The following is a 14,402-nucleotide window of genomic DNA, read 5'->3' on the forward strand; positions in this document are numbered from 1 at the left end:
CTCCCCTTTCTCTCCCCTCCTTCTCCCCCTTCCCTCCCCTCCCCTCCACCCATACCTCCCCTCCCTCCCTCTCAAGGCCAAGGAGCCATCAGGGTTCCCCACTCTATGCTAAGACCAAGGTCCTCCCAACTCCCCCCAGGTCCAGGAAGGTGATCGACCAAGCTGAGAAGGCTCCCACAGAGCCCGTCCATGAAGAACAATCAGAGCCCAGAGCCATTGTCCTTTGCTTCTCAGTCAGCCCCCGCTGTTGGCCACACTCAGAGAGACAGGTTTGGTCGCATGATCCATCAGTCCCATTCCAACTGGAGTTGGTGAACTCCCATTAGTTCTGTCCCACCGTCTCCATGAGTGAACGCACCCCTCTCGTTCCTGACTTTCTCCCTCATGTTCTCGCTCCTTCTGCTCCTCATCGGGACCTTGGGAGCTCAGTCCAGTGCTCCAATGTGGGGCTCAGTCACCTTCCCCATCTGTATATACATGCTAGAATACTACTCAGCGGTAAAAAACAATGACATCTTGAATTTTGCAGGCAAATGGATGGAAATAGAAAACACTATTCTGAGTGAGGTAACCCAGACCCATAAAGATGAACATGGGATGTACTCACTCATATTCGGTTTCTAGCCATGATTAAAGGACATCGAGCCTATAAGTTTGGGATCCTTGAGAAGATAATAAGAAGGTGAACTCCCAAAAAAGATATAGTAATCCTCCTGGATATTGGAAGTAGACACGATCGCCAGGCAAAATTGGGAACTTGAGGGTTGGGCAAGACTGGGCCAAGGGAAGATGGGGAGAGAAAAGTGTGAAGGGGAGAGCGGGGGGAGCTCGGAGGAATGGGGTGCTTGGGATATAGGAAGGGTGGATATGAGAGCAGGGAAGCATATATCTGAATTTAAGGAGCTACCTGAGGGTTGTCAAGAGACTTGACCCTAGAGGGGTTCCCAGGTTTCCAGGGAGACGCCCCCAGTTAGTTCCTTGGGCAGCTGAGGAGAGGGAGCCTGAAAAGGCCAGTTCCTATAGCCATACTGATGAATTTCTTGCATATCACCATAGAACCTCCACCTGACGATAGATGAAGAAAATGACAGAGCCCCACCTTGGAGCACCGGACTGAGCTCCCAAGGTCCTGATGAGGAGCAGAAGGAGAGAGAACATGAGAAAGAAAGTCAGGACCGTGAGGGAACCTCCAGTAGACAGCGTTTTAAAGAGAGTTAGGAATGTAACTTGAATGGCGCTCCCTACACTTCAAAGCCAATGACAGTCAGAGTTCTGTCTTAGGCGAGTCTTACCATTCCTTCTTTGCCCACACATTCAACTCTTTCCCACTACAAGTGGACGATTATAAAGAGCCTGAACTATTTCCAGGCCTCCCTGAGTCTATTTTCCTAGAGAGATATACAGATACTACGTTTCAAGGGTGCAGGAGCCCTTTTCCCACCGGAGAAGGAGCAGGTAGACTCCGCGCCTTTCAAATGAAGAAGCTTGTGACGACCTGTGATGACGAGTCCCAGGGAGACAACCACCATCTGGTGCTCACAGGGTACCGCGGAAGATAAACAGCGCTTGCATAGGATCCACACCCACATTAGATGGCTTATAACCAGTTCTAGGGGATGTGACACTGTCTTCTGGCTTCTCCGACACCTGCATGCACGTGGTACACACACACACACACACACACACACACACACACACACACACGACTAAGACGTTTAAAAAGACGCTGAAGCATTTGCTGATTTTATGGCACAAGCTGCTGCACTCTGCCATCTCAGTTGGCACAGGATGGTTACACCTGCCTCTCCCCGAAAGACTTTTGGGAACTGATTGGCGGTAGGGTGCAAAGGTATGGCACCTTCGTCACCAAATCGGGACTTGCAGTGTCGCAAGTTGAAGAGAAGGGAAGACATTGTTTCGTGAGGCTAGAGATTTTGAGATTTTGAAACTGAGAGACCAATGCTATGTGACATGAAAAATGACTTACTCGGTGAGACTCTCTGAGTCCCTCCCTCCCCAGCTTCTTCATCTGATTACACAGAGTCAGGGCACAGCAAATTAGAGGTGGCGCTGCAGAAGGCACACAGGGCTCACAGGTCAGTCCTTCTGACGCTATAGATCTTTCCACCAGATGCTCACCAAAAGCCGGCGTCCCCTTCCTGAGGTTGTTTCTGGGGGAAATGAGAGTCAGATAATAAAGAAATCAAAGAGAAGTCAGCACCCCACCCAAACCAGAAAAGCAGGAGCCCCAACACCCTGGGTGTGTCTCTTCCTGCCAGTCAGGGGCAGGGCTTCTGGAGAGGTCCCCTCAATCCTGAGAGAATGGGATCCTGAGAACAGGTCTCACCACCACCACTAGGACGCTGAGCTGCCTTCTTGACTGCAAGAGAAACTGCGCTGTAAAGATAAGAACCACCCTGAAGACTGCCAGCATGAAACAGTCCTGCCGATTGAGACGACGCTATGTCTAGCCATCACTGAAGAATAGAAAAGGCTTGGCACGGCTGACTCCCCCAGAGGAGAACCAGAACTCTGGAGCTGTGAAGCCTCATGCCTGCCATTTACCAAAGAGGGGAAACTGAAGCCCCCAGATGCACAGACCTACCGAAAGTCATACAGCAGCTGGTACTGGATTCCAAGTTGTGGGCTTCAACGTACTTTTATTTTTGATTTTACTTAGATAACAGCAACAATTTTTTAATTCTAAAAGCTGATTTTCAGCAAAAAAACAACAAACAGCCCGCCCAAAACCAATCAGAATGAATAATTATAACTCATAATTAATAACACTTGTATTTGTATCGTTCCTTCCAATATTTATTTTAAAAACCAATCTTTGTTGTTTTCTCCAAGACAGAACAGTGTTTTCTGGCTGGAATTGGAGAGAATTTTTAATGGGTTTTAAATAGTTATTTATTGAGTGCCTACTGGAAGCAAACATTGTTCTTTCTCTCCCCTACTTTTTTTTGGTTCCTGGGGTCGAACCCAGGGCCTTATGTATCCTATTCAGGGCCCCTATCTCTGAGCTGCACTTCCAGTGTTTTGAATACTATTCTAGATAACACAATGTCACTCTCCTTACAGAACTGGCCTTCTGTTGGGGTAGAGTTAAGAAGCAAGCAAGGAATTATATTCTCTGGCTTATAAAAGCCCCTATAGAAGAATTCTTATAGGTTGAAATGAACTTATAATACATTTTAATGGAAGTAATGTTTTTCCCCTTAAGCCCCCAAATTGACACCCGTTTATGCTAACTTGTTAAGCCAGGCAATTATTTCATAGGCAACCACCATAGGGCTTACAAATACGCTTACAAAGCAGTCACATGATACTCAGTGTATGTTTAATTAGATATTTAATGCAAAAAAGAAATGAACAATAAGGCCCCGTGATAATTGCTTCCTTGAGAACTACAGAGGAGCTGATCAATGAAGGTGACACATACCACATTCAGGCCGATAAGATGATGTGTCATAGCTTACGTTGAATTTGTTCAATCACTGCCTAGGCTCAGGGAATCTAAATCAGTCTTCTTAAACGTGAAGAATGCCCATATGCTTGAGTCAGGTGCTAAATAATTTTATCTATTTGTGTCGTAGCTCTTATTTGGAGCAGAAGTGAATAGTGGGAAGGCAGGGTGTGGTAAGTGGAAGAGAAAATAATCAGGAAAAAGGAGATCAGGGAATGATGGGGGTGGGGACAGAGAGGGGCAGGGCACATCTTATGAACCATCACCAGGGAAATGGAAATGGAATCATCAGAAGGAATATCCCTTGGAAGTGTAAATGTAAGTCGGAGGATCCCAGAAAACAGTGAGTCTGATTCTCTGGGTCACAGCCTGCTTCTGCCTCCTGGGTGCTGGGATTAAAGGTGTGCGCCACCATCACCTGCCTGGCTGAGTATGCCACCTTCATTCATCGTCCAGTGATGGTCCGTTGAGATTTCCAACGTTTGCACTTAGAAATCTTTGAACATCTTCTCAGGGCCAAGAGGCATTCTGAAGTAGCATGAGCGTGGTGACATGTTTCCTCAGGCAGCACGTAATGCTGGTGTCTGGGGTTTGCCGAGATTAGCAAGCAGCCGTCTCCCTCCGTGCAGCTTAGCAGCTCTTACAAGAGAAGATAAGAAGGCAGAGATGATTCAGAAGAGGATATCCCAGGCACAGTCAGAAAGACAAGGAGGCTGCAGGTGTGTAGGTGGGGAAAATACCTTCCAACAGAGACAACTCATCCACTCCCCCACCCGGACAGCTGCAACGACGGTCCTGACATCATTGATATTGTTAGAGGTCCGAGGACACGTGGCGTGAACTGTACACATTGAATTCTCTCTGCAAGAGACTGAGAACTAGAATTCAAAGATGCCCCTTATCCTTCTGAGAGCTGGTTTGGGCATTTTGCACACGTGCTATGATGGCGCAGAAAAAAAAGCTATTGGTAGGACAAGAAGGAACAAAACAGGCACGAAAAATGGCTTTGGAGTTTGTCTAAGTTAGCCTCATCAGATCCATGAGACACTCCTGTTCTAACAGTCTTAAGGAAAGCAGCTGAAAGCCAGGCATGACGGTCCAAGCCGTAATCCCAGCGCTCATGAGGCTGAGGCAGGAGGTTTATGAATTTGAAGCCAGTCTGAGCTGCCTGGCAAACCCCTGTTTCAGAAAAAAAAAGTTAAAAAAAAGAGAGGAAAAATCTTTAACTATATCTTTTTTTCTTGCCAAAAGCTGTTTTGTTTGTTTGTTTGTTGTTTCTGTCGCTAGCAACCGTACTCAGTGCTATTTGGTGAAATGGGTAAGAAAAACATACTGGTAAATAAAAGAAAACTTTAAGTCTGAAATACAGCTTCAAAATAAAAGGTACTTTCTGATGTGGTTTGCCTAATTTTTTACCTTACCTTCAAAATTCCTGTGGAAACACTGAAAAACCAGGATGAAACTGTTGGACCCTGGAGTCCAATCCCCGAGGAGGAGTCCACCCTCACACCACAGTTGATGTAAAAGCATGAGGATTTTATTAATTCTGTCGCGACAGGGTCTTTCAGCATAAGAGAAACCAGAAAGACCCCGAATAGCTGGTACAGGCTACTTTTAAAGTAAAAAGCCACAGAAGCAAGCTGGGGGGGGGGGGGGGAATCTGGGGATTATTTTGCAACTATTAGGATTGGCTGATTTAAATGGCTATTAGCAATGATTGGTCTGAGCCACGGCGAGAGAGTGGTTGCTAGATCAGGCAGGGTAAGGGGGAACATCTGTGAGTCATCCTAACCGTATCTGAGGAACTGAATCAAAATCCCCTGACCAAGGCCAAGGAACTGAGTCAACATCTAAGGGTTATCTTGCCCCAATTCTAATAACTGAGTTCTATCTGGAGAACATCCACAAGGACACAGGGAGATGGAAAATCCCCAACATTCCAGTACGTGCACGTGTAGTTGTTAGGCCCTTGGTTCCCGGGGTGGGGGGCACTAATGCTGAGAGGCCTCAGCTTAAAGTTCTACAAAACCAGCCTATTTCAGAGGCCTTTCTATGAATTCCTTTTGTCGTCTATCCATTTATTAAGAAAGTTTAAGAAAGCCTGCTTACCTTATGCCAGGTTGTTCTAGACCCAGGAAGCAGCGTGGTGGACAGACAGACAGTCCTGATTTCAGGACTTTCTATGGCAGTGAAAGACAGCAGATCACATGCAAGACAAGGAAACCCAACCCCAGGATGCACACAAGGAAGCAAGATAAGCCAGCAGAAGTGATGATGGAGCTCCCAGGAAAGGCTTCCTGGAAGAGCCGCTGTTTCAACAGACTCATGTGCAAAGTGGGGGTGTGGGTTCCAGACAGGGAAACCAGTGCAAGCACCCCGGGAAAGAAAAGCTTGGATATCCCAAGTCCGGCAAGGAAGACCGTGAGGCTGTAGGTGTGTAAACGGGAAAGCAAGCGGAAGATGTCTTGTCAGAGGCCAGGTCATGCTGAATTTCGAGAGGCCACATTTTGGTGTTGTTGTTTGAAATGGGTTTTCTTATAACCTGGATTGGCTTAGAGAACTCCCTCTATAGCCCTCTGGTGTCCGTCTCAGGATTCTCTTACCTTAGCCTTCTGATTGCTGAGAATACAGTCTTGTACTATCACATCAAGCTGGGGCCATATTTACCTGAACTAATGACTCAACACACACTTGCTTTCTTGTTCACACTGAGATGGAAGGAAATACCTCATTAAAAGAAATCCTTCTTGTCTAAGTTGGGGTTAGAATCATTGCATGAACCCTCTGCTGAGTATTGGATGACCTGTATTCTGTTGTCTGTATGGTGTTCACGTGTACGCTTGTATGTACAACCAGAGGCTGTGTCCTGGCTACTTTTGTTTGTCAGGTTGACACGAGCTAGGGTTATTTGGAATAGACGCCTCAGGTGAGAAAATTTCTCCATCCAGATTGCCTGTAGGCATGTATGTAGGGTACAGGTCACTTTGGCTGTCCCCATTCTTGGGCAGGGGGTCCCAAGTTGTATAAGAAAGCAGGATGAATAAGTCATGGAGAGCAAACCAGTAAGCAGCACCCCTCCATGGCCTCTGCATCAGCTCCCGCCGCCCACCTGTGTGAGTTCCTGTCCTGACTGCCTTTGCTGATGAACAGCGGTATGGAAGTATAAGCCAAATCAACCCTTTCCTTCCCCAACTTGCTTTAGTTATAGGGTTTCAGCACAGCAATAGGAACCCCAACTAAAACACAGTCCAATGTGGGGAGGAGCGACTAAAGACCCAAAGAAATGAGAATAGCTTCAAAGATTCCGACGAAATGAATAACGGTAAAGCTGTTACTGCAGGGATTAAATCGAAAAGAAATTTACAAAAATTAGTGTTCTAAAGCTAAAAAGACATTAGAATGGTTTTGATAATTTTTTTATTTATATTAAAATGTAGAAGCAGGGGTAGAACCCACAGCAAGGGCAGTAGAGCGGAGCATACCATTTAGACACTGAAGCTAATGCCATAAAAGACAAACTCAGAATCCACAGGGTAAAGTGGGGAAAAGAGATTCACTTGAAGACTATACATTACTGGGCAAGGTTATTGAAGGCTATAGATTTCTGAGAAAGAGTCTGTATTTTAAAAATTTATTTTTGTGTTTAACGTGTGTGTGTGTGTGTGTGTGTGTGTGTGTGTGTTGGTACCCTTCAGGGGCCAGAAGAAGGCATTGGATCCTCTAGAGCTGGAGTTACAAGTGGTTGAGTGATGTGGGATTCCCATCTGCATGCTATGAATATGTTTTTATTACCGTTGGTTATTAAAGAAGCTGTTTCAGCCAGTGATTTAGTAAAGTCAGGCAGAAATCTGAATAGTGATATAGAGAGAACGTAGGCAGAGTCAAAGAGACACCACACAGCTGCTGAAGGAGACAGACACCAGATCCTTACCAGTAAGTCACAGCCTGTGCCAATACATAGATTAATAGAAATGGGTTAATTCAAGATGTAAGAGCTAGCTAGGAGTATGCCTGAATCATTGGCCCAACAGTGCTGTAATTAATACAGTTTCTGTGTGGTTTATTCGGGTCTGAGCAGGTGGCAAACAAATGAGCCATCTCCATCTACAGTTGTGAGCCACCTGCCGTGGGTGCTGGGAGCCAAACGCTAGTTTTCTGCAGGAATAGCAAGGGTTCTTCACTGCGAAGCTCTCTCTTCAGCCTCTGACATTTACACCTAAAAAAGCCACAGTTATTTACACTGAAGGGATCGCTTTGATAGTAATGGAGAACGAGCCACTGTGAAGACTGCTGGAAGGTTGGGAATACAAGCATTGACCCTCCAGCCAGATCAACCATTTATGAGAAAACAAGGATCTGGTCGACCTCAGCTCTCCGTTAAGAAATGTCAGAAGAAGAGAGAGATGGTGTGAAGAGAACAAACAATGACCCCCGTGTCCAAAGGCACAGAAACAGACCGCTCACACACTCTTCTTGAAGATATTATTTGAAGCCTTGTATCGGGACACCCAAGATGTATGAAAGGGCAGAGTGCAGCTTATACACAGCTTTGCAGCGCTGTAGAAATGTCATGAGCAAGGGGAGGTAAGGAGGGAAAATGCATATATTTAAAAGTAGGCCTGCTAAACTATAGCTTTTACCACTCCATTATCACTAAACTGGGAAGCAAGTAAACATTTACCCAGGGTCGGCACTTAACCATGGCAAGGGCTTTATCCGTGTGTCATTTCATCTAACCCTCTACAGTCGTGAGATAAGAATCATTATCTCTTAGAGGCCAGGAATATGGGTCAGCAAGTAAAGGCTCTTGCTACGCAGCTTAGTGGTCAGAGTTCAATTCCTGGAGCCCACGTGGTGGAAGAAGAGAACCAACAGGTTGTCCTCTGACCTCCACATGTATGTTGTGGCATGTGCAGGACCACGCACGCACGCACGCACGCGCACATGCACACACACACACTCACACACTCACACACCCTAAGTAGATATAAAAAATATAAATATTGCTAATTATTTTGAATAAAGGAAACTAAGACATAGAAGTAGGATTTTGCCTGAGGAATGGCTAAGGAGTAATAGGATGAGAAATTTCTGAGTTACAAATGTAGTCTGCCTCCATGCGGCTACAGCGATACATTGCTCACAGGCAGCCGGAAGTCCTGTACTTAACTCTAGGTGTCAAAGAGAGGAGTTTCACTTAAATACCTTGTCTCATATTTTTCATTTTCAGAAACAGATTCATTTCCTAGGAGGATTTCTGTCCGTGCTGAATTTACAGTGTGAGATGCACACATGATAGTTAGAGGTACATTTCACATGGATGGGACACAGTTCCCACATCTCCTTTACACGACTGGTTGCTTGGCTTTAGCTTGTGTTTCCTCCACAAATGATATCTACATGATACCTGCTCATTAAAAAACAATCTGGTAATGCTTTCTTCACGGTGGGCTGGGCTGAAGGCTGATTGCTTCCTACAGATCAATTGGAAAGCCATAAAGATGTATGAAAATGATCCAGGACAGTCTGGAACTGCGAGAAGTCTGGAGAGAATTTTATAGAAGGAAGCCCAGAGAATTTTATTATTTCATAAATGTGTCATGTGTTGGCAGCACTATTTCAAAGTAAGATACTTAGAACATGTCTTGAGTGGTGTTAGAAATGATCTTTCCAGAATCTGGAGAGATGACTCATTGGTTAAGAGCACTGGCTGCTCTTCCAGAGGACCTGGAATGGATTCTCAGCACCCATCAGGTGGCTCAATACTGTAATTCCAGGAAATCTGTTGCCCCCTTCTGGCCTCCACTGGCACTGCATGCACATGATTCAAAGACACACAGGATGGCAAGACACCCATAGGCATAAAATAAAAATGAATAAGTTAAAAAAAAGCATTAAAGATATTTTTAAGTGGATCCATTTAAGTGTAATATTTGTGTCTACCTTTACCATATGAGTTGGGTTAGGAGTCTTCATCACCACCATTTCCTCAGGCAAGCAACTCACCAACTCTTCTACCCTTTCCTCTTCTTCTTTCTATCTCTTCCTTCCGTTCACCACCACCTTCCTCCTTCCTTTCTCAGCAAGGTCTCAGGTAGTTCTTGCTGAACTTCTGAGGATGACCTTGAACTTCTGGTCTTCCTGCTTCCTCCCCCAAAGTGTTAGAACTACAGGCGCGTGCCTCCAAGACTGGACTTCACCTCCCCAAAGCAGTTTCCCTTCTTAGAAAAACGGAGACAATTCCTAACAGAAGAATAATCGTAAGAATCACACTCGTTACTGCAGAAGGCACCCGTCATCTGTTTTTGTTGTTCTTGTTTGTTTGTTTGCTTGCTTTTTTTTAAATCCTAAGTCCTGCTAGACTGAGGATAGCAGCTGTCACTACAGCAGGCTGTCGCAGGGATCAGACAGACCATGAGGGATCTGAAATGGTTGTCGAAGATCTCCTGAGTAAACTGGGAGCATGGGGACCTTGGGAGAGGGTTGAAGGGGGAGGGAAGAGGCAGGGAGGGGAGCAGAGAAAAATGTAGAGCTCAATAAAAATGAATTGAGGACGAAAGGAAGAGAGGGAGGGAGGGAGGGAGGGAGGGAGGGAGGGAGAGAGAGAGAGAGAGAGAGAGAGAGAGAGAGAGAGAGAGAGAGACGATGAGAAGAGACGAGAGGAGATAGAGGACGGAGAGGAGAGAGAGAGAGAGAAGGTTGTCCAGGGAAAACGCAAGCTCCCCACAGCACAGCCTTCTTGGGCTCCCTTATAATTGCTCACCTGACTAACCACTGTGATCTCAGTTCCCGGAGTCGTCGCTCCCATCACCCATTAATCTGTCAAGTGGTGATGAGCCTTAAACTCCAGGTACACCTCCAAGCAGGGACCTGAACTGTGAACTAAAGGCGTAACAAGTGCCCTTCGGTCTACACCCCCTCTCACACACACACACACACACACACACCCATCTCCTGCCCGTTTAAATGGTGCGTCGCCGCCGCCGCTGTCAATAAAAGTTCCGCCGAGCGCGAGCTGTGGATTCGCTGGACGCAGCGGGAGGCTCCCGTTCTCACCCGCCCCAGAGTCGCTTGGTGCCCAGGCAATCGCAGTTGGGTCACCCTGGTCTGGCACTCAGCGCGGCGTGGAGGAAATCGTCCTCCGGTCCCTGACTGCTAGGAGCGCAGCTGGCGACAGGGGACCCCCGCACCCCTCCGGGTGATTGGCAGCGCGTAGCCAGGCTCCCACCTCCGCGAGGATCCACACCTGTTGGACGTACCTGGCCTCCTGGAGACACCACGCCCGCTGCAACAGGGAGAAAGAAGCCAGCACGGCCCCAGGCTAAAGCAGCTAAAGAGAGCGACCTGCGCGGCTCGGGCTATCCCCTGTGCACCCCCGGCTCAGGTCACCGCTGGAGGCCATGGACGTGCCACGGGACATCGGTAGCTTTGTGGTGTGGGACTATGTGGTGTTCGCAGGCATGCTGCTCATCTCGGCCGCCATCGGCATCTACTATGCCTTCGCGGGGGGCGGCCAGCAGACCTCCAAGGACTTTCTGATGGGTGGCCGCAGTATGACCGCGGTGCCGGTGGCTCTGTCTCTCACTGCCAGCTTCATGTCCGCTGTCACTGTCCTGGGCACTCCCGCCGAGGTCTATCGTTTTGGGGCAATTTTCAGCATCTTTGCCATCACCTACTTTTTTGTGGTGCTCATCAGCGCGGAGGTCTTCCTTCCGGTGTTCTATAGGCTGGGAATCACCAGCACCTACGAGGTAAGAGGTGGTGATGGGAAGACCTGATTGCATGTTCAGGCTCCAGAAGGAATTTTCTGGGAGCAAACAGTTTCTGCCATATGGGAATCTCTCCTTATGGGTGCATCTCTGACCTTGACATCCCCTCCCACCGCCTACCCCTCCATTGAGACATGTGTCTTCTAAGTGGGGGGATAAATAAATCCTTGGGACTGAGTTTCCTGAGCTCAGTTCCAAAGCACACTGAGTGGAACAGACAAGTACTTGCTAAAGTATTTCCTAAAACGGTGTGTGTGTGTGTGTGTGTGTGTGTGTGTGTGTGTGTGTGTGTTGGAAAGGCTAGTTCTCTGAAAGATGGAGAAAGTTGTCCACCCAAGTGTTGAAGATGTAGGTCTTGTTCCAGAGTTTGCCCTGAGACCAAATTCCACCACTTACTTGTGAATGACCTTGGGCCAGTTACTTAGTTAACCTTTTGTACTGACATCTTCATCTCAAGAAGAAAATGGTACCACCAGCCTCATCCGGTCGTGGAGAGAACTAAGTGAGCTGATGCAAGGTGTTCCATTTAGAACAGAGCCTAGCACAGAGCACAGAGTAGATGCTGGACCAGGACCGAATGTCATTACTGCGACGGAGGTTATCCTGAGATGATTAGAAAAAAAATCATGGCATCAAAGTTCTTAAATAGCGCGGCTGCCTTTTTACGTAAAGGTTGAGAAGGAGACCCACACTTCATCTGTGGCGGCGTTCCTCTGGTTGTCTTTTTCAAGTTGCTCTCAGGAAAAGGTTTATCTAAGATGAAGAGCATTTGGCTTGGTTTTACTTAAAGAGATGTCGAAGGTGTGTGTGCCTGTGCCCTAAAGAACTCAGCCACCTTAGGGGCTGTCCTTCACCCAGGCCCCGACTGCAGGCTTCACAGACACGTTCCTATGACTCTAGACCATCAACCAGAGGGCTAGGTGTCTCAGCTCAGTGGTCCCTCGAGCCTGGAGTTTGTGGCCTGTTTCCCTGAAGCTCAGGGTCATTGGAAGGTGGTTTTATAGTGAGGCTGGTTCATCTTGTGCTGGGCCCCTGGCTCAATGGCCTGGGTTCTAATGATGTCATCCATTGGCATGTCCCAGGCTGCCTTGTCTTAACTGTGGTCACCATGTTTATGGAAACCTAGTCTTTGCCTTAGGTGGGAGAGAAGGGAATTTCATCTGGTGAGGGGCAGTGACAAACTGGCTGTCCCAGGCCAAACTCAGACTTGGTTTTGTTTTTCAAAACGTTTATAAGGAGCCCTCGTTGTTTTGTTTAATAAAAAAAATGTTAATTTAAGAATCGGAGGAACAGTCACATAAAATTTCAAATGTCTTTTGAAAACTCAGGAGGCTGATGGCATTGAGCCCACATTTCCTATGGCTGCTGGGCTTCCAGCAATAGTCAGTGCTCTTGCTCTGTTAATGCCTATACCGAGGTTTTTCATGCCTGCACCCCACATCTCGTGGCAGAGAAGTCCTTACCTACATCCATGCCTTTAAAAAGTGCACATGGAAAATGACCAGTGACATACAACATATTTCTTAGTGGCTGTGAGGAGTATTCCAGCACCTTCATAAGTGTTACCACCTGGCTTCTGTCACTCAGGGGCACTGCCGGGTGTGCTGTGCTGCCTGTGAACGCCTGGCTTCTGTCACTCGCATGTGTGACTAGATGGCCTCTGCCAACACTGACGTCTGTGAGCTCTGACCTGTAGCTAACCAACTCCAAAACCTAGAAAAGGGCTTGAATAACAAGAGGACTCCAGCCCTGCCACAAGAACGCTGCTCTCAGAACTCATGACCCATGCCTCCTTAGAGCAGTGACGTTGACCTAGCCAGAAAGGGACGTCTCTTTTGTTTCTAGTGGAAGCTAAGTTAGCAAGGATTCTGGCTACAAGGGGCAAAAAGCCAATGTTTGCTGAATGTTTAATTCATGCCGGGCACCGGGCTGCATGTTTAACACATGTTTATCTGACTCGACGCTCAACCAAATTCTTGCAAGGGTATGCTCAGAGCCATGCTTTTCAGCTGGAAAGCCTCAGAGCAAGTTAAGCAGTGAGGGAGAGGGAAGGAATATGGATCCATGCCAAGTCACTTACGGGCTGCCTCTGGAGGCTCCGATGAGTTGGTTATAACCCCTAGCAGGGTTTATGCCAGCTCAGGGAGAACCGAGGAAGAAGTCATAAAGGACCCTTGAACTTTACAGCGCGCTGCTGTCCAGCTAGGGATGTCTGAGAGAAGGAGGTGAAGCAGCTTGCTGGACCAGTTAATTCAACTAGTCATGGCAGAGGATTTCTTGGGCAGGGCGGGGGGGGGGGATGCTTTGTGGTTCTGTTGAGGAAATCTATGTAGATACCTTGTCGAACATATGAGTAATGGCCACCTTCATATTCTTGCTCAAATATGAACTGTCTCTAGGTTTCCATTTCTATAGCCCAACTTGGTGGGCCACAAGCATTTTCACTCTATTGCTGCTGTTAAAATATAGGTCGGACAGGTGTTTGACAACGTCCAGACCCACAGATTGACAGGAAGCCTATTGCAGGGATCCAGTGCAATCAATTAATAGTGTCTTCGGGATCACCCAGGCTCTTCTTTTATTTATTTATGCACATCAAGTGAAGCCTTCAAATCTCTAAGTTATTCTGAGTTCCAAGGAAGAGGGAAGCTCTCTGTTCACTGTAGGTATCTATTATTCTGTAGTTTTGCTTGTGAACTCTGACCTCTAAGCCTACTGCAATGGGACCAGGGTTTCTTGTTAGGTTCCTATGTATTTCCTCTGAAACCTAGTAAAGGACCATGGCTTCTCGGTTTTGTCTTCAGTTGGTTTGATGTGAGCATAAACATATTGGTCAGTTGATCTGGGGGACAATTTTAAGTGTAAAAACTTTCAAGCTATTTGGTTCAGCTCGCTCCAGTTTTCTCTGACACAGTCTCTTAAACTTTGTGTGGTCCCAGCCACTGCACACATGGACCAAGAAAAGGCAAAAGGTTTCTCTATCTATTCATGCTCACTCACACGCACTACAGATTTACTAAAAAAAATTCTTCAAAAATAAGACCAGTCTGTTTCTAGTTTCCAGAAACTTCACTCCCCAAAATGTCTTCCAAAATACCCTACCATGATTTTGATATAATTCACAAGGTTCATGGCTTTTTTGAGCCCACTAATCTTCGCATCTT

At 46.9% G+C, this 14,402-nt stretch overlaps 1 protein-coding gene across 1 annotated transcript in view; it reads left to right on the forward strand.

The window, feature by feature from the left end:
* The first annotated feature begins 10,869 nt into the window (after positions 1 to 10,869).
* The window catches only part of Slc5a8 (solute carrier family 5 member 8), a 41,808-nt gene continuing 38,275 nt past the window's right edge, over positions 10,870 to 14,402 (forward strand). Inside the window, exon 1 of the mRNA XM_038315030.1 lies at positions 10,870 to 11,220. Coding sequence (XP_038170958.1) covers positions 10,870 to 11,220 — 351 coding nt within the window. The remainder of the gene's footprint in view (positions 11,221 to 14,402) is intronic.

This window comes from Arvicola amphibius, chromosome 17 (genome assembly GCF_903992535.2).
Source record: "Arvicola amphibius chromosome 17, mArvAmp1.2, whole genome shotgun sequence".
Lineage (NCBI taxonomy): Eukaryota > Metazoa > Chordata > Mammalia > Rodentia > Cricetidae > Arvicola > Arvicola amphibius.